At 35.9% G+C, this 27,838-nt stretch overlaps 3 protein-coding genes across 4 annotated transcripts; 2 read left to right on the top strand and 1 right to left on the bottom strand.

Annotated features, from left to right (window-relative positions):
- Positions 1–1,887: 1,887 nt before the first annotated feature.
- Positions 1,888–16,525, top strand: LOC118062427 (E3 ubiquitin-protein ligase UPL6). 2 transcript variants are annotated; one of them, XM_035076171.2, is made up of 26 exons: positions 1,892–2,375; positions 2,855–2,952; positions 3,085–3,212; positions 3,996–4,107; positions 5,016–5,196; positions 6,165–6,347; positions 6,606–6,788; positions 7,763–7,844; positions 8,032–8,147; positions 8,268–8,569; positions 8,786–8,882; positions 9,046–9,189; positions 9,431–9,514; positions 9,599–9,685; positions 9,783–9,923; positions 10,012–10,137; positions 10,504–10,602; positions 11,645–11,712; positions 11,987–12,053; positions 12,985–13,155; positions 13,234–13,323; positions 13,531–13,611; positions 14,499–14,572; positions 14,701–14,772; positions 14,920–15,009; positions 15,920–16,525. In XM_035076171.2, the coding sequence occupies exons 1-26, from the start codon at positions 2,217–2,219 to the stop codon at positions 15,984–15,986; spliced, it is 3,102 nt and encodes a 1,033-aa protein (XP_034932062.1). In that variant the 5' UTR covers positions 1,892–2,216; the 3' UTR covers positions 15,987–16,525. The 2 variants fall into 2 exon arrangements, with proteins under 2 accessions (XP_073266998.1, XP_034932062.1); XM_073410897.1 differs by lacking the exon at positions 13,531–13,611 and having other exon boundaries at positions 1,888–2,375.
- Positions 16,526–17,586: 1,061 nt separating this feature from the next.
- LOC118062425 (uncharacterized) lies at positions 17,587–24,440 on the top strand. Its single transcript, XM_035076168.2, has 14 exons — positions 17,587–17,947; positions 18,052–18,164; positions 18,283–18,379; positions 18,454–18,578; positions 18,677–19,223; positions 19,490–19,675; positions 19,939–20,232; positions 20,494–20,646; positions 21,114–21,268; positions 21,432–21,537; positions 21,646–22,506; positions 23,080–23,161; positions 23,368–23,727; positions 23,923–24,440. The coding sequence occupies exons 1-14, from the start codon at positions 17,843–17,845 to the stop codon at positions 24,114–24,116; spliced, it is 3,378 nt and encodes a 1,125-aa protein (XP_034932059.1). The 5' UTR covers positions 17,587–17,842; the 3' UTR covers positions 24,117–24,440.
- A 210-nt stretch (positions 24,441–24,650) lies between these two features.
- Positions 24,651–27,838, bottom strand: LOC118062426 (small ribosomal subunit protein bS1c). Its single transcript, XM_035076169.2, has 7 exons — positions 27,450–27,838; positions 26,658–26,933; positions 26,235–26,315; positions 25,867–26,148; positions 25,677–25,787; positions 25,397–25,483; positions 24,651–24,918 (listed from the first exon to the last, which is right to left on the bottom strand). The coding sequence occupies exons 1-7, from the start codon at positions 27,744–27,746 to the stop codon at positions 24,787–24,789; spliced, it is 1,266 nt and encodes a 421-aa protein (XP_034932060.1). The 5' UTR covers positions 27,747–27,838; the 3' UTR covers positions 24,651–24,786.

The following is a 27,838-nucleotide window of genomic DNA, read 5'->3' as shown; positions in this document are numbered from 1 at the left end:
ACATGAAAATTGCTTTTCTTTTCTTTCTTTATTCCCATTCTCTTCCCCCCTCGTATTGTATATTGGCCATGCAAAAAATATACTAGCCCTTCAATTTATTTTTTTTCTCTTTATTCAGTCTTTTTATTTATTTGCAATTATTTTATCTACATTGATTGTTTCGAACTGGATTTCATTCTCAAAGTCATCCATGGTTATTTTATTTTTTTAATTTGTTTTAAAATTCAGTCATCGTTTTTTTAATTTCTATTTGTTTTGTCCTTAGTCATTTTCTTGATTAATTTGTTTTTTTTTTCAATTGCACCCTGAGCACTTTTTTTCATTTTATTTTTATGTCAAATATAGTTATAATTCTTTTAATTGCTATTTTTAATATTTTTTCTTAATGGATTTGTTTTGTGTAATTTCATTCTTGAACTTTTAATTTTATTTGATTTTTTCCTTGAAATTTTATTTCATTTATTTTTTATGTCAAATTTAATCCCCGTTCTTTTCATTGCTATTTTTTTGTTTCGCGTTGTTTTTTTATTGATTTTTTTTAATTACATCCCTCGATGTTTGCTTGTTGAAGAATCTTGCTTTTTTATTTTTTCAGGTTTGGTTTTAATGGAGTCAACACAATTTCATGACTTGGGTAATAGATCTGAAGATTAGCCTGAGTCGATTTCCTTTATTTTATTTTATTTTTAAATATATTTTTTTGCAAGTGTTTTTTTTTGCTTTCCAGTTTACAAGGACATCCCAGTTTCATGCTGCATGCCATGTGTTTGATATGTTGACCCAGGCTGATTATTTGGGTTTGCTTTAGGCTTTTTTGTGTGTGTTTTTTTCTTTGATAAGTTTTTTAAATTGGCTTGTAGTTAACTTTTTTATAGATCTATATCTAGAATTTCATAGGTTATGAGTTTTTTAAGATCTTACCATGCTTGGAATGCTTGCTTGTTTTTTATATATGTCTTTAATTTCGTCTCATGATTTTGTTAATCTTTTGAATTTGATATTTATTATTTTAATTAATATTTATTTTATTCTATAATATTTTTTATTTTTTCATTAAACTACATCCTCCATGGATTTTTCCTATCAAATTTTTTCCTTTATCTCTTTGTTGTCTTTAAAGTTTTGTTTTTAATACTTTTTTATCAATCTTATCCTTCAAAATTAAATTGATTGAAAATTACGCTTTTTAATTGAATCTAGGTGAAAAATTTCACGGGATGCAACTTTCAGAGACTAAACTAGGTTTAAGAGATTTATCTTGTATTTTTAGCTATTGTTTTGTTATTTTTTTACTATCTATTTCTCTTTTTCTAACATTGAATTTCTTGTTTTTTTTTTGTTTGATTGTATTGGGTTATTCTTCATCAATTTCTCTTTATTTCGCTGTTGTATTTTTTAATTTATAAATAACCTACCATGTTATAAAAATTAATTTTTTTGTGTGTTTTGAATTATTTTGATGCGTTGATCTAAAAAATAATTTTAAAAAAATAAAAAATTTTATTTTAATACATTTTAGAATGAAAAATACTTTGAATAACAACCGTAATCACATTCCCGAACATGTCTTTAGTAAGTTTGGGTGTGGTTTTTCTTTCTCATTGTTTTGTTTTTATCAATTTATTTACTTTTATTGATTTTTTTCATAAATGACTTAGAGCTTAAATTTTTTTAACCTATCACTTCTTTCACATTAAAACCATTTGTTCGGCTAAAACATATCCAAGTAAAATCACTTTTAAAATATCACCCCGAACATTTTTTTTTTATAATCAAACGGCATGAAAAAAACATTATAAGAATTGAATCTGCGGAATCCACTTGTCCAATGGACGTGATTTTCATGAAGGGACCCGGGGAAGAATTTTTTAGCATTGAATGGCGAGAAATTTTGTTAAGTTAAGAAGGCATGCGGAAGTATAACATCGATGAATTCACGGTGGTAAAAAAAAAAAAAAAACTCTGAACGAAAGTGCAAATTATCTACAGGGAGGACCTTTTTAAACTCTCTTTATTAAGCGAAGTTTCCCAGGCAGTCTCTTCCAGTTTTTAGTTCGCAAGAAGAAAGAATTCCGTGAACTTTTTTCTTCTTCAACTTCTTGTCAAATTGATCACGAACTTCTGCTATATCTCTAATAAACTTGGACTGATTCTTTTAAACCCGGTGATATAGTAGCGTGATTGGCGAGGCCGGGTTTCGGCTCAGAGGAGAAGCGATGTTTTTCAACGGGGATTCATCCACAAGGAAGCGAGTCGATTTAGGAGGCCGGAGTTCGAAGGAGAGAGATAGGAAGAAGCTTCTTGAACAAACTAGACTGGAACGTAATAGTCGGTTGTGGGTGAAGCAACAGAATGCCGCTGCTGTCAAAATTCAAGTTAGGTTTCCCTCCAATCTCTCTTTTGATCAATTGATTATAAGTTACGCATGTTAATTTGTGTTCTCATTCATTATTTAATTAAATTCAATGCCTTTTTTTCGTGTGTACATGAATGCCATGTTCTACACGTAATGGTGCTGTCTTAGACATGGATTTTTGTGGATTTAAGAATCAGGGTTGAAGGATCGCGAAAATTAGGGTTTCTGTAACTCCATCGCTTGCCTTGAAGAAAAATTAGTTACAATTTCTGTTTGATTGAAAATGGATTTTTTCGAGTGAGATTTGGCGCATCTCTTAATTCTCGAGCCTTCTTTGTTCTGCGAGATTTTGCAGCGAGATAGCATATTCTAGGTTACCTTTAATCTAAATAAAGAGCACTTGTGGCTTTTTTTTTTTCTGGGATGATTGAAGCTGTTGTTAGAACTTAGAACTTGTAATGTTTTTGTTGCAAAGTGTTGACTAATTTGTAACCACAGAAATGGTTCAGAGGGAGAAAGGCAGTGGAGGCTGAACATTCTAGGGTGCGAGGGAAGTTCCATGGAACCTATGGCAAGTGTTGCCAAAATGTAGACAGGTAGACGTGTGATGTCCTCGTCCCAATGCTATTAATAGAAATCATGACTAACTGTTGTGAAAATCTGTTTGATAACCTTTTGGTTGAGATTCTAAATGTTTATTCCTCCTTCAAACTGTCTCATGCATCCAGGCATTGTTTTGGTCCGGATTCAGAGTTCTTCCGGCAGCTATTATTTTTCTTCAATGCAAAAGATAGTGATGATTTCACAATCCTCGTGGAGACTTGCCGATTGCTTCTGCAAAATGTTCAAGATAGTGGTATTTCCATAATAATAAAATTTCTCCAATGGAAACCTTACAAACTTGTTTAAGCATTACTTTTTTTTATATATAGAAAACATGATTAGGAAAGTATGTCTAATCACAGACAGTAAGATATCCCCGTGTAAAAATTCACTTGTTTGAGTTGTAATTTCTGTGTTAGAATGTCTCTAGATTTGGCATTCACTGCATTTCGAGTCTTGATGCCCCGGTTATATTTTGCTATTTTTTTTTGTTCTCTCAGCATTTTATTACCTTTGAATTTGAGTTTTAAATGACAATCTAAAATGACCATGCTGTAAAACTTATTAATTCCATTCCAAACAATTTCCCTGTTTAGCAAATTCTGGTCATTAGTTACAAAACTTTTTGTTTGAGTCTGGTGTGAAGACTGCCATTGATGATGTTCTATGGTGGGTCTACTTGATTAATCTGCAGAATGTTTTATGGTGGTCCTGTAACAAATTATGTCCTGCTGTGGTAATAGTCAAGAAGCATGAACAATGGGCTATCAGCTATTGTGCTGGAAGGCGCCTGTTCTGTCTATAATGATGGCATCGAGGATGAGTAAAAACCACAAAGTGCAGTATTGCAAATTGCAGGGTTCTTTTAGTTATTCCAAAACTCAGACGTGTTACTTCGTTTTATCTTACCAGTTTCACATGTGCAAGTAATGTGTATTTGAAATTCCTCTGCATTCCCTAGTATCCCTCTCAATATACTCCATTTGCAGCACAGCATATTATTGGTTTGTATTAACATTCTGTTATTACTCAACAGGGGATATCGTTAGCCTATTTGCTGGTGGGGATTATTCAACCAAGCATGCTTTGGTGGAGTATAGGATCAAAAAACTCTCATTTGCCTGTATTTGGGCTATCTATCAAAATAGGTTGGCTCCGTTGATCCTGTTTGAATATATCCCAAATCTGCTGAACATTCAGCTTTACTGAATTTGGGTGCTAGTCAGATGTAATATTTAACTTGATATTGTTTTTTGCTAAACTCTTGGGACATGACAAGTATCATCACTTGATTCTATTTCAATGTGAAGTCATATCCTGGTCATGATTTTGACTATTATAGCTGTATGCACTCTATTATGCCGACCATGATAGCAGTTCTTTCCTGCCTCAAACTTTTGTTGATTAGAGATTGAATAATGTATGTAGTGGCACTGTTCGAGTTTTCTTTTATGAAGAAGCAGACGAAGGTATCCTCCTTTGTTGTTCCCCAAATTTAAGGATGATGATTGGATCACTCATTGTGCTGTGGAGTGAAGACAGATGCTAACTTTATCTACATGGACTGGGGAAAGAAGAGCATTTTTCTCTTGTTGTACTGATGTTTGTCTATTGGTTTTTAACCTGACAATATCTGAATTCTGAACATCACTACTAAATCTCCTTGATCTGGATATAAAACTTTTAACGTGGATCAATCTGTAAGGGAAGAGGGTGTGTCAGGTTTTGATGGTTACACATTTGAATTGTAATTGGCACAAGCATTAGCTTAACACATTGGATTTTGGTCTCTGGTTTTGCATTGCTTTTCTCTGTGGGTCCTGCATGCCTATTTTGTTAGTGATGTTCATGTTTGCTGTTTTTAGGATTTATCTACATTTTGCTTATCTTTAGTGGTTTTGTTGAACTTGTGTTTATGATATCTGATAGAGGAATGCATGAATGAATTTTCTCAGAGTTATTTTATGAGCCTATGTTCAACGCTATCACTCCTTTTAACATTAAAATTTGACCACCCTGATACGTGCTCCCTATTTGGCATTTGATTGTTGAGCAGAAAACAATTGAAGGATCAATTAGTGATGATGCCCAGGGATTCAAGCATAACAGCAACTCTTTTGCTGGAAGCTGTAGCTTTGCTGATCGATCCCAAACTTCCATGGGCTTGTAAGGTTGTTGGTTATCTCTTGCAAAGGAAGGTGTTTGCTCTATTTCGAGAGATTGTTCTAACAGGAAAGGTATGCATCTAATTATTAGACTTATTTATGATTTTGTTCTAGAAAGTATATTTGGCATAATGTGCCTGTTTCCAAGTATCTTCCATCCGAAACTCCCATATATGCTCTCTTATTCAAAATTGTCCAGATGCAAACATGCTCAATCAATTCCATATCCGAAAATTTGAAACCTTGAGTTTGTAGTGCTGTAGCTACTATAGTTAAAAAAACCTTCCCAAATTAACACAATTTGAATAGCACATATAAAGAATACATATCTTTCAAAAACACTCTACAACTAGGCAAAAGAAGTAAGACCATCAGTTTCTTAAGGTAAAATGAATATCTGTATACCCTGAATAAACTCAGCATGAGCAACAAACCACAAATTGTACATTACTGTAAACAATAAATAAAAGAAGGTAAGAGATCATATACTTTCAATGCAACCGATGCTCGCCATCTCCGGACTTCACGCAAACAACTCATCTCCAAGTCCAAAACTTGATACTTCTCCAGGTACAAGTCAGCCCCGAGTTTTTCCATGTTAACAAAGAATAACTGATATTTCTAGTTAAGTCATTCCTCGTTAATTCAAGCATTTTACATAATCTCACTTAAACCCTTAATGATTGTCTCGCATCTTAGTAGTAGTGGCAATGTACCTGTTCCAGCAATCTTTTGCATAAGAAATCTAGCAATCTTCCTCTTCTTTGCTACAATTATAGTCTAGTCTATCTTCCTGCCCCTCCCTCTCTCTTGGATGCTGGCCCATGATCGCATTCCTTCTGAATGTTATACCACCTATGTTTTTGGGCCTTTTTCTCTACCTTTATAAGACTTTATCTTTGACAGACTATCAACATGTTAGTTGTGGTTATTATTTCTGATTTTTGGCATGCTTGCTCAAAATCTTTCGTATAATAATGCTTTCTCTATTCTGAAGCAGTTACAGACTTCTGCATTTGGTTTTCCTTAATAATCCGCAGGAGAATATGAGGAGTGACAGTTCCATCAGAAATGCATCTCCATTGGAGCGTATTCTTGCCCTTGTGATATCTCATGTTGGTCAGAAGCCATGTATTTGCCCCACCATTGATCTGCAATGGAGTTTCTCATCTCAGATGCTGACAATTCCTTTACTATGGCGACTTTTTCCTAATTTAAAAGAGGTATTGTGTTTAAATGTTTCTTGTGGTGGAATTAATTGCTTTTAATTTTTGCAAAATTTCTATGCAATATACACAACTGTGGCATGCTACTTTCAGGAAAAAAATGCACTGGACCGTTTCTTTTGATTTTATTGATCTCATTGAACAGAATATGTAATTTTCTTGCTACTCGTTTTCTTTATGAGCTGAACATGTAATTGTTGTTTGGACTGCTTATTTTTTCTTAGGATTGTTGCATAAGTGACCTTTTCCTTCCAGGTTTTTTCAACTCAGAGGCTGAGCCAACATTACATTAATCAGATGGCACGTTGCATGCGGAATAATACTTATGTACTGCCCAATGATCTTTCTGTGGAATATCCTGGCCATGCTTGTCTTCTAGGAAATATGTTAGAAACTGCAGGAGCTGCTTTGTCTCATGCTGACTGTTCATTTGAGATGGTGAGGGATTCATGAAAATCATAATAGATAGTTCTGTTATTATAAAAACACACACACAAATGTGCGCGCACACTCAACATTCATGCTAAATCTGTTTGAATGAAAATTGTTGATAAATAACTGCTTTCCCTTTTCGCAAGATGCAGAACTACTTGATGGTGTACAAAAAAACAATAGTTTGTATGTTTTAGGATTGGGATAGTTATGCAAACGATTTTTATACTTTTTGGGAAAAGAAGTTGACTTCTTACCTACCAAGAATTATATGAATCTAATACTCCTGAAGAATGATGGATCACTATTGTAAGGAGTCTTTCATACTTGATCTTGAGAGCCTATGGCCTATCATTTTAACATCACTGATATGAATGGAAATACAGAACAAGACCATATTGATGCATCATTAACTTGATTTTGTGCTTGAACGCATGGTTTTATCAAAGTGGATAACCACACTGCCCATGACTTCCCTCTGTGGATTTGATCCAGCTGTTATGCAATACATAAATTTTCTTTTAAGCAAGTTTAAAACTTTTCCTTGAAAACCTCACCTGAAAATTTGATTAATCCTTTCTCTGCAGTTCCATGTATGTTTTAAAATCTGGTTTGCAGACTCCTGTCGCTTCCTCTGCGACCAATGCTCCCCGCCCCCTTTTATTTACCATTGAAATTTGTGAGTTGTGAACTTTTCTCTTTTGCTCCTTTTACGAGCCCTGGAAATGATCAACAGTGATGACCACATTGACTTAGTTTAGTTTCACACATCTGGGAGTTAAAGATTAGCAATCCTTAAAATCTGGAACCTCCTTTTCTTGACTGGCATTTTAGATCTTTCTCATCATTTTCTTTTTTTTATGATTAAAAAAGAATGACTGTTTTTATCTTTCTTATCTAAGTTGTTTAATGTGTTGCATCATTTTAATTCAGCTTTGGTAGATTCTGAAACTAATTTTTTTCTTATTTATTTCAATTAGGCTATAGATATTGCTGCCGTGACAACATTCTTGTTGGAGGCACTTCCTCCTCTAAAATCATCAAGTCCAGAAATTAGACCAAGTATGCACTCTCCATAAAAGATCAATTTATTTCTTTCCTTGATACGTGCCTGTTGTGGGTTTCCTCTAGCTTGGAAACTTCTTACTTAGATCATAACCTTATATTCATTCATTGACCTTATGGAAGCTGTATTAATGTCTTTAGAGCTGCTTGATGTGAGTGTATATATGTAATTGTTAAACTTCAGGCTCCACTCTGGATGAGGATGATATGGCTTTGCCTGATGAAATGGAAATAGTCTTAAACAAGGATTTGGAACACAAGATAGTCCATGCTATGCATTCACGCTTTCTCTTGCAATTGGTATGTCATATGCACTCTTCATCGGGTTTACATTAAATTGGGCTATCTATAATAGTTAAAGCAATCTCTACCTTTTATAATTAAAGAAACTAAGCAACAACTGACTTTGTTTTCAAGCAGACGGGTGTTTTGTTTGGGGAGATTACAATGGTCAGTGGTTCAAACCATGGACTGGACGATAAAGAGGTTGCAGCTATTGGTGCTGCTTGTGCTTTTTTGCAAGTTGCTTTCAACACTTTGCCAGTTGAGCGAATGATGACTGTACTAGCTTTTAGAACTGAACTTGTTCAAGTGCTTTGGAATTTTATGAAGCAGTGTCATGAGAATAAAAAGTGGCCATCCTTGCCTGATCAGTTATCATATCTACCAGGAAATGCACCTGGCTGGCTATTACCTCTGGCTGTTTTTTGTCCTGTATATAAGTCAGCTTCTCTCCCTTTGGTGGTTTCATTTCCTTCTTGTATTGACATCTCTTGTTCTTTTCTCTGTCTTTGTTTATTCTCATCTTGGTTTTATGCATCCCCTTTTGATGCTGGATTAATGTGTGGCTGCATCTGATGATTAGTTATTTGTTTTCCTTCCTCTTGCTTCTTGAAAAAGCAAATATTTCGATTCTAATTAATTTCATGGTTTACCAGGTACATGCTTATGTTAGTTGACAATGAGGAGTTCTATGAACAGGAGAAGCCTTTATCATTGAAGGATGTCCGGTGCCTAATTGTTATTTTGAGACAGGTAGCTTATTATTGATGAATTTTAGATCAACAAGCTGTAAAATAAAGACTTGAACTGGAGGCTCTCAGTGCTTGGCCACCTTGTTCTTATGTGTGTTGCTGCTTTCTAATGTTAAATGTGTTATACCTTCAACCTCTGTTTTTGCATTTTCTTTTTTGTGCAGGCCCTATGGCAGCTTCTATGGGTGAATCCTAAAGTGCACAGTAATTCAGTTAAACTCATCAAGAACACCTCTGCTTATAGTGGGAACCCTATCGAATCTATTAAACAGAGAGTTAGTCTTGTAGCATCTGAGCTCCTCTCTCAGGTAATTCTCAATTTGTTGAATTTGTTATCCTAATTTCACAAGTCTCACTTGTAGGTCATTCTATTGCAATCAGTGGTTTTTATACACTTATCTAGTCATTGTAGATTCTGTAAATTTTTTTGGCTTAGTCAGATGGAATATCCGCTTATATTTTGCTTAGACTGTTCTAGCAAAACGTAGGAGATTTTGTTCATTTTATTGTTTTTTTTATTTTTTATTTTTTAACAGAATATTATTGTAGTTGCAAGATTGGAACAACAGACGACAATTTGCACCACCCAATGATTTCCATGCTGATGGTGTTGATGACTCTTTTATTTCTCAGGTAATATTTGATCTCAAATGTAATCTTAAGATCACAGGATCCTAACTGTTATGATGCTGAATTTGCTCATATTCTCCTTTTCAGGCTGTAATAGATGGAACCAAAGCAAATGACATTATGAAACAGGCTCCTTTCTTGGTACCTTTTACAAGCAGAGTTAAAATATTCAATGTAAGTCTTTAACAAAGTGGCCCTTGGATTTAGATGAATATGTGAAGCTCTGAGGAATAAATGTCTATGTAGATATTTATATAAATCTGTCTTCCAGTCACAATTATTGGCAGTTAGGCAAAGACAAGGGTCCCATGGTGTTTTTACAAGAAACAGATACAGAATACGGAGAGATCATATTTTGGAAGATGCTTATAATCAGATGAGTGCATTGTCTGAGGAGGATCTTCGAGGATTGGTAATGTATTTGTTTTGCAAATTAAAATTTTTATTTTCAATCAGAAAATGACATGCTAGAGTAATCATGTTTGGTTGCTCACCTACAGATTCGTGTATCATTTATCAATGAGTTTGGAGTTGAGGAAGCTGGCATTGATGGTGGTGGCATTTTTAAAGATTTCATGGAAAACATTACTCGAGCTGCCTTCGATGTGCAGTATGGGTTGTTTAAGGTCATAAATTTATGTTCTGTGACATTCATGCATTCTCATTCTTCGAGTTGAATGCAAAACTAGTCCATGTGAACTTGGTGGAGTTGAATCAAATCATAACCGATTAGACTCAGAGATTCGCCCATGTAAAAAGCTGTGTTATGACTTGAAACATATATAAATTTTATATCAGGCGTCTTGCATTATATTGGGATATATTACAACATTTTGATTCTTTTGATGGCTGGTGTTTCTATGCATGCATGTCTTGTGTATTTCATATCAGCAGCAGAACTTTTTCTTACTCTTCCTTTTGTCACCATGATTTATGCTTTTGTACCCTCTACCTTCTGTTTTATGACTTTCTGCTTGGCATTGTTCATTCAGGAAACATCTGATCACCTACTCTACCCCAATCCTGGATCAGGAATGCTACATGAACAACATCTTCAATTTTTTCATTTTCTTGGAACTCTTCTTGCAAAGGTTTGATTTGCTCTCTTGTCTAACCCCTTCATCAGAAATGTTTAGTGGTGTTGGGTGCATGATTTCTTAGAGCTTCAATGTCAATTGCATTGTCTTCTAATGCAATGAAAATCCTATTGAGCAGCACATGTAAGTTTTTTATTACTAGCATCTGAAGATTTGCATGTTGTAGCAACATGGGCATGCACTTGTTCATGACCAATCTTTTATTGCCCATTTTAGGTTATGGAATTTGATATATCATGAATAAGAAAAATACCAAGATTTTTAATGTAGTATATCTTATCATTTTCCACAATATTGTGGTTCTGATTTTGTTTTATTTGCTTTTTTCAGCCAAATGTCATGGTTGTCTTTGACATTATAAAATGGTGTAAGATATATTTATGTGAAAAGAAGATCCTAGTACTAGAAGGGAAAGAATAACCTAAATATTTTCTGATAGTGAGCACCAAAGAACTGTAACAGAGCCCTTTGAGTTACTGATGGGACCTTTGTAGACTTGCATGTTGTGAAAAAATTAAATATTCTTCTGTTATTAATTCATGATGCTTGTATTTCTATGTTTGCTAATTTACATGGAACAGACATATTTTGGATTTTAAGTTGGAGTTATTGTTTTAAAAAAGAACTTGGAGTTATCATGCACAGGCACTGTAGTTTTATTGCATACAGCTTTTGAACCCTCTCATTTTGTACAGAGGAGCAAAGACTTCCCTCCTATTATATATGTTGATCATGCTTTAAGGCTTGCAGCCATTTATTTGGATATGCCACCGATTGCAAAAATCACTGCTCTCATCTTAGTTTTATTTCCTGTTCAATGTCTTTCCAATGCACACAATGAGCCTTTCAAGGGTTTAATACCGAAATTCCTATCAGTCTGTCCTTTGTCTCACCTATATGAAGGACCTGATTACGAATCTTATCTGATTGATTACCTTCAGATGATAACAGTTTAATTATATATTGATTGTTTAATTGGCCTGCATGCTATCTGATTCTTAGTTATACTGGTGCCTTGTTACTCTTCTCCGTGCAGGCTATGTTTGAAGGTATTCTTGTTGATATACCTTTTGCAACATTCTTCCTAAGCAAATTAAAGAAGAAGTAAGAATTCCAAGGCTTTAACCTATCCTAGCTCTTTATTCACTTTCTTATACCTCATGGCTACTATCTCAGAATTCTCTGATATGTATACATATATTTTTTCTCAAAGCAGATACCTTAGTAATAGTTAATTTTGAACTATCTGCAAGTTCATATTATTTTTAGTTTTGGAAATAGAAATTAGTTTTAACAATTTCATCTATTTGATGTTTCACATTGTACTATCTCAGGCTCAATTGTAGTATTTACATACCATTTGTTTTTTATTGGTCAGGTACAACTATTTGAATGACTTGCCTTCATTGGATTCAGAATTATATCGCCACCTTATTTTCCTAAAGGTACTGTGATTGTCTTCCCACTAGCCACAAATGCTTCAGTAACTGCTATGTCTTCTCATCCAAACAATAAACTTTGGTTTGCAATGATTCTTTAGCAAGCAGGAAATTTGCACTTCATTTATAATTGTGTTTCAGGTACAAATGAATCTCCTTGAAATGAGCTGCTGGGAAAAATGGGGCCATTGAGTCAACTAAAGCAGAAAGATAGAATTGATTCTATTATAGGGGAATCCATAATAATATTGTCTTCTAGATGCCTATGGGATACATTTTAAGGGATTGGAATGGTGTTTTATTCATTTGAGTTTGCTTAACAAATTACACAGAAGAGTAGTTTCATTTTCTTGTGCTGGATAAGTCTTAATGCAATTGCTTTTTGCTATTGATAAGCTGTTATCAGCCATTATAGCTGTTATTCCTGCTGCCAAAAAGAGCAGTTGCTGCCATTAGTTGACTGCCTGACTTTTGTACTTTTGGTGTCAGAAATGGGACCATAAAGGATAATGGTTTTTGGGAAAGAAATAGCTTTTGCTTTGTTGCAGAAGGCCATTTGCAAGCAGGCATGCCCATCCAGAGGGTTTAAGATTATATGTTGCTAGTTCCATTTTCTGTTGGGTTTAAGATTATATGGTGCTAGTTCCATTTTCTGAGAGGGTGAAGTATATTTTTTTCCTTATCCTTTTTAGAGGCAGGCATGTCCTTGTAGAGGGTTTAAGATTATGTGATGCCAGTTCCTTTTTCTTTTTCTGTAGGTGCTAAAGTATATATTTCCTTTTTGATCGTCCTATAGGTGGTAGAATGGAACTTTCTATTGATATGGAAAATAAAAATGACAAATCTCCATCTGTATGGCATCCTTTCACATTCTCATTGGTTCTTTTGATTTTAGAGTTCTCACCTCTTCCTTTACTTGCATTTCTCTTAACTGCAGCGTTATCAAGGTGATATTTCTGACTTGGAGCTCTACTTTGTCATCGTAAATAATGAATATGGCGAGCTAACAGAAGAGGAGCTGCTTCCTGGAGGAAGAAACCAGCGTGTCACTAATGACAATGTCATTCCTTTTACCCATCTTGTATCCAATTATCGTCTAAATTATCAGGTATTCCAGCATTTCATTCTTAGTTCATCAAGTTTACACTATGCTGTCATCTGATCTTCTAAGTAATATCACTTTCAGATACGTCTACAAAGTTCTCATTTCATGAGGGGCTTTCAGCAGCTTATAAAGAAAGAATGGATTGATATGTTTGACGAGCATGAACTTCAGGTATTCTCATTCAAAGTTTTATGAACAAATCATGCTAGCTTTGCATGAGATGATGCCTTGTGTTGCTAAACTCATATCCAACATCAGCGGGAAACCTTATACACTAAAGAATCATTAGCCTTGTGTGTAAACTTAAAAATGGTGAATTAGCTAACACTCACCGCCCCACCTCGACTCTTGTTTGACGTAGCTGCTATTTGTTTGAAGCTTCTGATATCAGGTTCGCTTGATGGCTTGGATATTGATGACTTGCGCATTCATAGCAACTATGGTGGTGGTTATCATAGTGTAAGTTAATGTTGTCTGTCTTAATTGTAAGGTTCTGGTTAGAAATATTTGACTATCCATAATTTTCAATTGCAGCTACCTATTTGTAGTGACTACTGGTAATTAGAATTCATTGCATTTTATTTATTTATTTATGGACAGAGAAGCAGTATGCTAAAGTATGCAAGAGGAGAGAGAAGGAGAAAACCTTAGACCTCACAGCACTCTTAAAAATAATGAGAGAAATTTAATCAAATGACTTAATTCGAAGAAACTCAATTAATCTCACAATTTCTCCCTTACAACAAAAACCGTAATAGACAAGGTGGAACTTATCCTACCTAACTCAATTGCTTCCCTACTCACCTGCGAACACACCATCTTCTCCCCAAACCTAATCATCTCCTTTTATTTCCTTTTTAATCTTTGTATTATTCTTATGTGAGACTTTAATCTAGAGCTCAACCTGCACCCTTCTTTATCCCTTGTTCTGAGACCCTCACCCCTAGGGCTCCAGCATATAATTGTTAGAGTTAATTATGTTTATTGAGAATCAGCTTTGGTTAATTTCAGTTCTTGCGATTATATTTTGCCTTCATGTCCAGTTTACATATGAAGGAGATATGATTTCTTTGCTGTTTTCCTAGAAAACTACTTTGGAGCTTGTTTGCATTTATTAAGATTCTGAATCTTCTTCTGAATTGCTGTTGTGGCCCTATGTAAGGTGGTACTCTGGATATTTGGAATGAATGGCCATTTTACATAGATAAATTTGTGTTCTGATGATTTCATGGCTACTGAGGCACTTCAACTATACCTAACTGGATAATTAAGCCAACCTTTGTCTGTTTTCTTGCAATTAAAAGCTACTTGATATAGCTTCTTCTTCTTCTTTTTTTTTTTCACAGGAGCATTATGTTATTGAGATGTTCTGGGAAGTTCTGAAAGGTTTTTCCATGGAAAATCAAAAGAAAATTTTGAAGTGAGTTATTTTATTCTCATTAAGTTCTTTTTTTTTCTTGTTCTTTTTTTGTGCCACCTTATTTCTTAGCTTTCAGTCAGCATGAGAACACACTACCAAGATGATAATTACCTGAATTTGTTTTTTAGGTTTGTGACTGGTTGTTCGCGCGGACCTTTGCTTGGATTTAAATATCTTGAGCCCTTATTTTGTATACAAAGGTAAGAGCTGTACTTCATGTAATTAGAAATAGCAGATTTTAAAGTTTATGTGAGGCATTTAGTTTGATTGTGACAGTTTTGGTATGATTTCTTTCACATTCCTTTAAAATAACTCGATTTCTACAATTGTTTAACTTTTTTCTCCAGGGCTGGGGGCACTGCCTCTGAGGAAGCTCTTGATCGGCTGCCGACATCAGCTACTTGCATGAATCTTCTAAAGCTTCCACCTTATAGAAGGTTTGTCCCAGATTCCTAGCATTATATGTTTGGTCTGTAGAATCTTTCCCGAGAGTCTCACTCTCATGAACTCCCTAGGGTTCCCTTCTTAAGCGATCTCACTTTCCTAAGTGCTACAAAAGTAAAATTTAATATCACTACCGAAATATTCTCAATTGTTTAAAAGATATGTCAAAAAAAACCTAAATTAACTTACATGCTAGTTCTTAAACATTCATTCCTTTAACCAACACTACTACTACCAGGAACTAAATTTAAAAGAAAATAAACCAATAATTATTTTATAATGGATCAAATTTATTGTATGGTATTAAATTTCTAAATTTGAATATTATATTATTATGTTAGTGGAAATCCCTTTTATCAGCCAGTACATTTTTTTTTATTAGGACAATTAATTAAATATTAATAATTACTAAAATGACTATAATAAAGGATAAGACAGTAATTTACTTCAAACTTGTTTAGAATTAAAAGGAAACAGCACAAAATGATACTTTCCTCAGAATCTTGTATTGTTAAACAAATACAAAAATTCTAATTTTCTGGGAGCCATTTGCCCGAGAATCTTTCCGGGAGGGTGATTCTGGAAGGAAAAGTGATATTTCATGAACCAAAAGCCACAGGGTGGATATGGCTCTATGAGATCGGATAACATCGCTCGGAATTTTAGGCATGCATGACTTTTGTTTGTTTGGCCCTTCAGTCTGTAGGATATGTTTATCAGGACATAATTTTGCAGTGCACTTAAATCTTTTTGAAACTCGCTTGAAGACTCTTTTGAATTGAGATTTCATCTGTCTGGATCATTCTGTTCATTTTTACTGCCTTGGAGCATATATTAAGGTTTTATCAGGTATTCAGCCCATTGTTTACCGACTTAAATAGCCTTCTCATGTTTGTGACACAGCAAAGAGCAGCTAGCAACGAAATTGCTATATGCTATAAATGCTGATGCGGGTTTTGATTTGAGCTGATGGATTGCGTTCTTATAACACCGAGGGAGAAAACTTGGCTTGTGAACTTGGGATGTCATCATAATCCATATGATGATGCTTCAGCAAACATGTGAATGGAATAGGCTCGAGATTGCTTCCATGGAAGATCCGCCAATTGGATTCACGTGTACATATGTGGATACATCTGCAGTATATATATTAAGTTTGGTTAAGTTTATACATGCTGGAGCTTCCACAGGTGCCCTGTCAAGGAATACGATTTTTAGACTGCGAGTTGAAAGAATTGCAACTCATGATGTAAACGTGACGGGCTGTTTTTTTACTCTTTCTTGACCAGGTCCCAGCAAAATCTTTTCTGTCTAGGCGGATTTAAAATACTCCTTTACCTGTTTCTACCAGGTGTACTTGTGTAATTAATTATCTGTAGATAAGGACATAAGGTATAGATGACCAGGGGCGAAGTGGCTGTGTTTAATCTCATAATTCAGAGAAGCTCCGAATCCTCGACGAGTAAAGTCTGATTTAAATAAAATAGCGCTTTATGTATGTTGATTTAATTTACAGATTCTTTGTAAAAATCAATCCGCGATTGCATAACAGGAAGGAAATGGTGTTTGATGCAAAACGCAAAGCCACTTTGTGCTGCTCTTATTGCACAAATTGGTCAACGGTAGTCAATTTGAAGGAGACAGATCGAGTCACCCGCCAAAATCAGTGCCCTTTTGATTCGTTTAAAAAAGAGAAGGGGAGAGGAGAAAACGAAGAAAGACAATGTGACTGCAAGTGCTATTAAAAAAGTTCATTAACCATTCGGAGATCAGACTTCGTTTCTGACGCGCACCATTCCCTTTTCGTATTTTTAATTTTGAAACCTTCTTTAAATGAGAAAATTGCAGGTTCTATAATGATTGCATTAGGCAACTGCAGGGAAACAAACTCGTAGGCCAATATTACCACATCCAAACCAAAAGCGCTGTCGTTTATAAGTATCTCAGGTGAAAAAAATAGGAAAGGGAATTGGCATTTTGTCAATTGATTTCTCGTATAAAACGCCAAGCCCTTGGCATCTGCGCTTGGACAGCAAGGAACACAGAAAGGGCTCAAGGCAAAACAAGTTGCCAGATTCAAAATCAGGTGCCGCATTGATAAGACACAAAAAGTGGAACAGCATAGCAATCATTATCAATCCAATCACCCCTAACCGTTACCCATGAATTGTAATGTGATGCCCATATTTCAATCCTAAGAAACTTGCTGCCTGCTTGTGTCACGTGTGCGAGGACATAACACCCGAATACTTTGGGTTAAATTAGATAATTTTGTTATGGGTATTATGTGAACAATTTTGTAGTTTCACACCACCACAATTATTTATCCTCTTCACTTTTATTCATAAAAACAATACTCAAAAAAGTATTAAAAACAAACATTTACAATTGTGTTTTTAAAAATATTATAGCATTTAAAAAATAACTAGTAACATTCTATTAATTATTCTATAAAATCTTAAAAAAATAGATATAAGAGAAAAAAAATTATTATTCTTTCTTCTTCTCTTCTCTGTATCATTCTCTCTATATATATTAACAGAAAAAAAATAATCCCGCAAGTGGTGTCGAATTACTAACATGAAAGCTGGTGTTGGGATATCACAGTACCCGCAACCAAACGGGACCCAAAGAAAGGCCCTAGCTAGTAGCTAGCCTGCGAGACGAGCACGGCACGCGCGACTTGCTTTCTTTTCTCCATCCAAATTCCAAAGACCTCCTCCCTCCCCGCTAGTGGCAGCAGAGTCCTCAAAAGCATACACTCTTCCTCATCCTCTCTCAGAAAGAGAAGGCGATTATTGAAAGATATAAGAAGAAGAAGATATTATGGTGAAGGTACGGATGAATACGGCCGATGTGGCCGCTGAAGTGAAATGTCTGCGTCGTCTAATCGGCATGCGTTGCTCCAATGTCTACGATCTCTCCCCCAAGGTCCTCTCTTTTTCCTGTCTTCTCGATCAAATTTTTAATTTGTTATTAATTAAGTAATCGACTTGGAATTTTTTTAATTAATTAATTAATCGGAAAATGAACAGACGTATGTGTTCAAGCTAATGAATAGCAGTGGAGTTACAGAATCAGGAGAAAGCGAGAAAGTTTTATTATTAATGGAAAGCGGTGTTCGCTTGCATACCACTGCTTATGTCAGGTATTTATTTAACATTTCCTTTCACTTTATTATTATTGTTATGATTATAATTTTGCCTTTGATTGTCAATAATATTGATTTTTTTTTATGTTGTTTTTTAATGGTTCACGTAATGTAGAGATAAAAGTAATACTCCCTCCGGTTTTACTTTAAAATTGCGAAAACATATTCGTGCTAGAAGACTGGAAGATGTGCGGCAGCTCGGATATGATAGGGTATGAATTTTGTTTATTGATTTTGTGATTGACTGACTGATTTATTTACTGACCAGGTGCTATTTGATTTGTAGATCGTTCTGTTTCAATTCGGACTTGGAGCTAATGCACATTATGTTATCTTGGAGCTGTATGCGCAAGGCAATATTATACTTGCTGATTCTGAGTTTATGGTATTGACTCTTCTTCGGTCACACAGGTTAGCAAGATTCTTGTTTGGTCATTTCTTATGGTTTCGCATGTGTGGTTTTAGATACTTGATTGCTTACTCGATGGGATGTGTTTAATTAATGACAGGGATGATGATAAAGGGGTTGCGATTATGTCGAGGCATCGATATCCTACTGAAATTTGCCGAGTTTTTGAGCGATCGACAGCTGAGAAGTTGCAGAAGGCTCTAACGTCTCTTAAGGAACTGGAAATTAGTAACCCTGTGAAAGTTGATGCTGATGGTGGTGACAGTAATGTGTCTGATAAACCTATGAAAGAAAAACAGGGGAAAAATAAGGGTGGGAAATCTTCAGTGCCTAGTAAAAATAACAATGAAGGGAATCGTGTCAAACAAGCTACGTTGAAGACTGTTCTCGGGGAGGTGTTGGGCTATGGTCCTGCACTTTCTGAGCACATTATATTGGATGCTGGTTTGGTACCAAATACAAAGTTTTCTAAAGATAACAAATTAGATGATGAGACTATTCAGGTTTTGGTAAAAGCTGTTGTAAAGTTTGAAAACTGGCTCCAGGACATTATTTCGGGAGATAAAGTCCCTGAAGGCTACATTTTGATGCAGAACAAAAATTTGGGCAAGGATTGCCCTCCATCCGACTCTGGAAGTTCTGTCCAGGTTATTCTCTTACTTGTCTAACTTCTCTTTCCTTGCATTTATCTAGAGAATGCTTGTCTCGTCTTTTGTTTGTCAGTCATATAATTTCTGAATAGTATACGATTGAAAGTTCGTTTCTGCTTTCACTCTCTGAATTTCTTATTAGGAAGAGTTGGAATGCAGGACCTAACTAAATCTCATCAAACCCTTGCCATTATAACCCAAGGTGCATAGTAAGATTTAAGTTCCATGATATTTTTTTTAGCATGTTGTGGTTTTCTCTGCAGATCTACGATGAGTTCTGCCCTTTGTTGCTGAACCAGTTCAGAATGAGGGAACATGTGAAGTTTGATGCATTTGATGCAGCTTTGGATGAGTTTTACAGCAAGATTGAAAGTCAAAAGTCAGAGCAGCAACAGAAGACAAAGGAGGGCTCTGCCATTCAGAAACTAAATAAAATACGCTTGGACCAGGTCTGTGTTTTCTATCCAGTGTGCATTATAAAACAGAAGGATGATTTGCTGCACATATTTATGGATGCAAGCTATGGATTTAGTTGAGTTGGCTTTCTATTATTTCTGGATGTGTGTACAGAACAAAAACTTGGACACTCATTGTTGTTTCATTGCCTTTATGTTATTTCTATTAATTTTCATGGCTTATCTGTATTGGATTTAATTTTATCTATATGTTGTAATTATCATATCCTAATTCTTTGGATTCCAATTCTGTGTAGGAAAATCGTGTGGAAATGCTGAGGAAAGAAGTTGACCACAGTGTCAAAATGGCAGAATTAATAGAATACAACTTAGAAGATGTGAATTCTGCTATTTTAGCTGTTCGTGTGGCTCTTGCAAAGGGAATGGGTTGGGAGGATCTTGCTCGGATGGTGAAGGATGAGAAGAAGGCGGGAAACCCTGTTGCTGGCTTAATTGACAAGCTCCATTTTGAAAAGAACAGCATGACATTGCTATTAAGCAATAATCTTGATGAAATGGATGATGATGAAAAGACATTTCCGGTGGATAAGGTGTTACTTCAGTCCAAATTATGACTAGTGTAATTTAAGCACACCTTGTAAAAGTGAATCAAGAAACTGTCTTTTGCGTTGTCAACTTTTTATTGCCAAAGTCAATTCATGCACCTGATTTTCTAATTTAGACACTATTGGTTTCGAGCTATGTCTTTTAATTTAAGTCTGTGCATGTAATACATAGCATAAGATACAAGCATTATCACTCATGCTGTTGCTTTATCTATTTATGTAATATTGCCATATTTCAACTTTCAGGTAGAAGTCGATTTAGCACTTTCTGCACATGCCAATGCACGGAGGTGGTATGAACTGAAGAAAAAGCAGGAGAGCAAGCAGGAAAAAACTGTTACTGCACATGAAAAGGCTTTTAAAGCTGCTGAGAAAAAAACCCGTCTCCAGCTTTCCCAGGTATCTTTAAATTGTTAATACAGAAATACAGGATTGTGGCATGCTATGCATATTAGTTTGTTAACTATTAAATAATAAAGGTCTTGTGCTTACAAGAAGCATCTGCATTTTTTGTATTTAAAAACTTGAAAATTCATTAGTATTAGCACTAAGTGTGAAGTATTTGACTAGATTGGGCAGCTTAAATGTCTTTTGATGGATATCATGTCACAGGGTAAAAGTTGATAGCTTTACATTATTCAATACAACCATTAGTAGGATGTATTGATGGCCTAGTGTACACAAGACCATTTATTTCTGAATACTGTGTGTGCGCTTCTGTGTCCATGTCATAATTTAAAGAAGGTTTGCGTATTTATCATTGATCATCTAAGAATCTGCATGTGTAATTTAATTGTTATTATAAACTGGGACATTCTGTCTTCTGAATTCTATCGTTTACATGCCTATGCTGGTGGTGAATGCAGGAAAAATCTGTTGCCACTATATCACACATGCGTAAAGTTCACTGGTTTGAGAAATTTAATTGGTTCATCAGCAGTGAGAACTATTTGGTTATTAGTGGACGTGATGCTCAGCAAAATGAGATGATAGTCAAGCGTTATGTGTCAAAAGGAGATTTGTGAGTCATTTACTGTAATATTCAGATTGTTAACACAAAATATTTTTAGTGCTTTTCTTGGACTTTGAGTTGATCCATGGTAACATTCAGATAGTAAGATGTCTTTTTGACATGAAATCTGCAAGTAAATGTTGTAGTGACATTCATTGAAACTATGGAACAGGTATGTCCATGCAGATCTGTATGGAGCTTCCAGTACTGTGATAAAAAATCACAGGCCTGAACAACCTATACCTCCTCTCACTTTAAATCAAGCTGGATGTTTTACAGTAAGTCATATCTCCACTATCCTGTTCATATCTATTTTATTTCAATGCTTGCTGAAGTATATGTTACTGCATGAATCAACTTCACAATCAAATTATGTTGTGTTGTAGGTTTGCCACAGTCAGGCATGGGATTCGAAGATTGTCACTAGTGCTTGGTGGGTGTATCCTCACCAGGTCAGTAAAACTGCTCCTACTGGAGAATATCTTACTGTTGGGAGTTTCATGATCCGTGGGAAAAAGAATTATCTCCCACCACATCCTCTTATAATGGGCTTTGGGTTGTTGTTTCGCTTAGACGAGAGCTCTTTGGGCTCCCATTTAAATGAAAGGAGGGTTAGAGGTGAGGAGGATGGGGTGAATGATGTTGAAGAAAGTCAGCCTCTCAAAGAAATTTCTGATTCTGAGTCAGAGGAGGAGGAAGTTGCTGGAAAAAAACTTGTGTTAGAATCAGAAAGCCATTCTAATGACTTGACTGTCTCCAATACCATTTTACATGAATCTTCTGTCCAAGAGACTTCCCTTAATGGTGTCAATACTGAAAATTTATCTGATGTTGTCGGAAACGATGTTGCTCCAGTTACCCCACAACTCGAGGATCTCATTGATAGAGCTCTTGGGCTTGGACCTACTGCTGTGTCCAGTAAAAATTATGGAGTTGAACCATTACAAGTTGACATGACGGAAGAACAGCATGAAGAAGCAAGAGATAAACCTTATATTTCAAAAGCTGAGAGAAGGAAGCTCAAGAAAGGTCAGAGAAGTAGCGCTACAGATGCAGAAGTTGAGCGGGAAAAGGAAGAATCGAAAGACAATGTTGTTTCTGTTGACCAACCTGAAAAGCATGTTCAAAACAATAAGCAAGGCGGTGGGAAAATCAGCCGCGGTCAGAGGAGTAAGCTTAAGAAGATGAAGGAGAAGTATGCCAATCAGGATGAGGAAGAGAGGAGTATTCGGATGGCTTTGCTGGCTGTGAGCACAATAACTACAACTATTTTACTTATATTATTTAGCACCCAATTTAAATAATCTTCAGCCGTGGCATGCACATCTCTCTCTCTCTCTCTCTAAACAGTTTTTTCTGTTAGAAACTTCTTACTGCATCTTTGAAAAAATCCAGAAATAATATAAGAGTTGAGCCTTTCTGGGGCTGAAGCATGGCCTATTTAGTAGCTATCTTTCTCCTGCAAAGAGGAGATTATACTTTTGGAACCCACCTCTCCGTACCATTGAATTGTCAAAGAGACTGAAAGACAACATAGTAAACTTTCTGCATATCCACTGTTATTTAGACACGCCATCGTTACTAAATTAGCAGAGTTGTTTCAAATGCATTAGGATGTAATTGTGATTTATTTATAGAATTGCATCTCTCTAAAATCTTAATGAGAAGATCATATCTGACGAGAACCTCATGCTTTTGGAGATATCAAAATGTCCAGTGCGATTATTTTCTTCTCAAGAATGGCAATTTTTCATCCGGTCAAGATATCATTTTGTTTATTAACTAATACTTTGAAACTGTCAACATATATGATTTTGCAGTCTGCTGGAAATACACGCAAGAATGACGGAGAGATTCAAAATGGAAATGAAGCTACTGACAAAGGGAAGATACCTACTACCGGTATGTTTTCTAAACTTCCAGTGATTGTCAAACAATTTCAGATTATTTTGATGTTTATTTATCTCTGTTTAATGCTAAATTAATCATCTGAGTGCTCGATCAGTTGTGCATCCACAAAATCTCTCCTGATCATGGTTGTTGAGAATCCCATCTTGGGGAAATCATATTAAATTGTGATTTTTTTTTTTGCTGATTCAATCTGCCAGGTCCTGAAGATGCTCTGAAAGTATGTTATAAATGTAAAAAGGCAGGCCACCTTTCTCGGGATTGCCCAGAACATCCTGGTGACAGTTTGAATAGTCATGCAGATGGTGCTGTAGATAAATCTCATTTGAGTTTGGTTGATTCCTCCTCTGAGGTTGACAGGGTGGCTATGGAGGAGGAAGATATTCATGAGATAGGCGAAGAAGAGAAAGAGAGGTTGAATGACTTGGATTACTTGACTGGGAACCCACTGCCTATTGATATTCTCTCATATGCAGTGCCTGTCTGTGGTCCATACAGTGCAGTGCAGTCATACAAGTACCGTGTGAAGGTTATTCCTGGCACTGTAAAGAAAGGAAAAGGTATCTTTTCTATCTTCTCATATTTATCTCAGTCATTGGGGAGCTATTGTAGTTGCTATTTTTGCCCTCGTTTGGGGGGGTCTGGGGTGAACTTTGCTTGTGCATTCCCCTCTCCCTGTGCAATTTCTATTGTATGTGGGTTTTGCATTTTATTCGTATAAATTTGACTAATCCATGGATGTGGTATCATTCTAGCTGCAAGAACTGCCATGAACTTATTTAGCCACATGCCAGAAGCAACTAGTAGAGAGAAAGAATTGATGAAAGCGTGTACAGATCCTGAGCTAGTAGCTGCAATTGTTGGCAATGTGAAGATCACTGCTGCAGGACTTACACAATTGAAGCAGAAGCAAAAGAAAGTTAAGAAGAACAACAAAGGTGAAAGTTAGCAACCTAGCCTCAGGCTGGGAGTTTGTAAAAGCCAAAGACCATATGCCTACGACTATATCCTTTATAAATCTGTGGGGGGAAAATTCATGCCTTGTAGCATAGCCGTTACAGTGCCAGGATTGTACAAAAAGAGTTATCATAGATGATGTTAGTGAGCGGACTTCGTGATCGTGGTAGAAGTTTTACAGGGAGGAAATTTCCATTTGTATCAAGGTGTTTTTTCGCTGTTCACGTGTCATCCGGGTGCTAACTTTTACCTGGAAATGTTTGTAACTCGATTTTATTTTTTGGTTAAGATATATGCCGACTTTCAAGTTTTAATATCTTTAAAGTTCGTATGCTAACCTCCAGGAAAGGTAAGGCAGATATTGGTAAAAAAATGAGTGAGAATGAGATTTTAAAAAGAGTGAACTGTCTGAAGACTTCTGGGGTTTTTATGGAATCAGCCTAATTGCGCTCTATTAAACTGACCGAGTCAAAATCCCAATGCTACCCGCATAGTCAAGAACGCATAATACTCGCACACAAAAACATTGAATAGAAGGGTAGCCGCTAATTCCTTTAAAGAAGGGGTGCCATTTGAACAACAATTTTACATGCACACGCGCGCCCACAAAAAGGACAAGAAGAAAAAAAGGCAAAAAATTAGAAAAGTAGAAAGCTTAAATCTCAATCAGACTCTTTCTCTGAAGTGCCATCAGATTTGTCGGCCGGAGGAACATCACTCAAATCTAAACCTTCTGCAGGCATGTCTGAATTAAGCGGACTCAAGATCCCATCAGAGCTGAGAGTTAGCCCACTCTGTTGAAATCGATACAAATAGGTTAATCCAGATACGTTTAGAAACCCAAATAGTAGAAATTAAAAACACATCTCAGGTCACTTCACTTCAGATGCCAATGAAGAAAAAGAAACTGATAACTTAGGATGTCTTTTTCAGGCACCGACTGTCCTTGGATAAAGTTCCAACAAGTACCAGCAGACCAGGTGCGTGAAAGGGGAAATATGTCTTGTCTAATGCATATCAACACAACTAACATACCTTATTCTATACTTGAAAATGAAATCTATTCTATAAGTTCTTTTTGTTTCAATGAATTAATGCTTATCATCCAAAACAAATGCCAATGCACATTAATATTTTCTGGTTTGCTCCTATCTCATTTTAGAAGACAGGGAGAAAAGAAAACACAATGTTCTATTTGCCTTCACAATATCCTTTAGGTTCGGAGTTTGGACTAAATTTAAATGTTATTCGAGAAAATGACTGAAGAAGTACCTCAGGCTGGAATCTCAGCATGTCAGCACGAGCCATAGCCTCTGCCTGGGCAATTCTCTGCCTGAATGTCTGGGCCATCTCCTCAGCCTATTAATACAGTACAAAGATATGAATACAATATATGTCAGGGAAAGGATGAACTGGTTTTTAGCATCTTCTATACCTCTCCTCTTAAAGGACAAAAAGGAAATCATACTACAATATAAAACATCTAGCTTTATACTATGTATCCAAAACATTTGATGATAAAGAAAGGTGCGCGACCATATCCAACAACTACCTTTTCAAAGACAAGCTTTGGATTGCGAATCATATCACCAGGAGTGGGTTCCAATTTTTTGGTAGAAAGACTTACTCGGCCTCTCTCACGGTCATGGCTTAGAATCATGACCTGCATAACATATTATGGTTTAGATATATAGAAAAGGACAGAGAATGCCTTCTTTGTAATATGGCACTGAGTAACCAACCTTGAGAGTATCACCAGGTTGAAGAACTGTTGCAATATCAGAAACACGATCATGGCTAATCTGACTGACATGAAGAAGGCCATTGATTCCGCCAATATCAATGAAGGCACCATATGGTTTGAGGCTCTGAACAGTTCCAGTGACCACTGATCCAATACCTAGCTGTGCTTGACTGTCAGCCATGGCCTTGCGGTTACTGAGGATTAGTCTAGACTGCTCCTCGTCAACATCAACAAATTTTAGTGGAAACTCTTTATCAAGAAGTTCTTCTGCAGTTGATTTCTGATACAAAAACAGGGAAAGATGAGAATTTGGGAATGACTGAAAGCACAGTCGGACAATATGGAAAGAGCAGTTCAAGAACTAACCGATGATATCTGTGAGAAAGGGACAAATCCTCTGAGGCCTTCAACAACTGCAACTAATCCACCTTTGTTTCCGCCAACAACCTATATACATATTCCAATATTCAAAGTTTTGAAAATAGAAGAATTTAGCTGTGATTTAAACACCTCATGCAATTAAGAAAGGCTTAAAAGCAGGCACTGGAAAACATAGATACATGACAAAAGATTCAACAGTTACCAATGCAATCACACTGCAAATAATTTACAGAAAATTGAGTAACGAGCAAGTACTAAATGATAACTCAATTTTTTGCACCTCGCCACCACCCAATTTAAAGTTCTGGACCAGACACATAATAATAATAACATTCCTTGTGAAAATGGGGGGAATGCAGTATTTGTACGAGTATAGATATAACTAATATCAGGAGAGTAAATACCCACCTTACCTTTCACAATGACATCCTCAGCTTGAAGCTGCCTACACCTTTCCCAGGCAAGTTCATACTGGATTGACCTTAAGCTCAAGATTAAGCTATCATCAGCTTCATTTTCACCAATGATTACAAACTCTTCTCTCATCCCAGGAACTATACCAGCTTCTTCCAGGCGTTTTATTCTGTGAATGCTTGCCTCTTGCACCGGTAAATATGCCGAAGACTTCGCAGTAATGTCAACCAATGCCCCATTGTTATCAGTCATAAAAACGGTCCCCTTAACCTGATTATAAAAACACATACAGAATGACAATCAAAATACTATCCCTCATGCACCCAACAACTGCCTAATTTTCACTTCATATTTCTTTTGGAAGTTCTCATATAATTATGTTTACCTCCGTTGAATATTCGAATTGACACAGTATATATATTGCACGTAATATTAAGAAGAAAAGGCACACGCTTGTAGAAACCAACAAGAGAAACAAAGAAAGGTTAACCAACAAAGACTTAATTCATCAACAAAATCATTCACTCAATTGCAACAAACAATCAATTAATAACAACTAACTTGTAACCAATTTCACTTCATTTGAAAGAAGAAAGCTTCAACTTTTCTTGCAGCCCACAATTCCATATCCCACATAATTCACATAACTTTCCTTATTGAAACACAAAGCCACCTAACAAACACATCCCATTTTCAATTATCCATATTAAAACCAACAAAAGATTGAATATTTAAAAAGGCAAAATCCCCAAGAAGAAGAAGAAGAAGTAAGGTTGTGCTACTAACTCTGGTGCCAATCTCAGCATTGAAGTCGTAAGCATCAAGAGCAGAATGAAAATCTTCAACAGTAAAAGAAACTCCTTCCATCGGAGCAGTACGGCACCGTTCATAAGCTTCTTCGAAGAGTTGTTTTAGTTTTTCCCTCTCTTTGGTTTGTGCATTTGATATTGCCACTGCTTTTGCTGTTACAACAAAGTTCGCAGCCCTTTTTGGCTTTGAAAATGTCGCTGCTCTTTCTGTCAGTCTTGAAATTGATATTGGTGGGCATCTTAGGCCTGCGAACTGCTGAGCTAGTGATGCCATCTCTCTCTTCTTGTTTTTTTTTCGGAGTGTTGGTCTCTTCTTTTTCTCGAGTTTTTAAGCTATAAAGAATAAAGATAAGGCAGGATAATGAG

Source organism: Populus alba, chromosome 8 (assembly GCF_005239225.2).
Source record: "Populus alba chromosome 8, ASM523922v2, whole genome shotgun sequence".
Lineage (NCBI taxonomy): Eukaryota > Viridiplantae > Streptophyta > Magnoliopsida > Malpighiales > Salicaceae > Populus > Populus alba.
The sequence above is the reverse complement of the archived record's forward strand: the minus strand, read 5'-3'. Positions and strand labels throughout refer to the sequence as shown.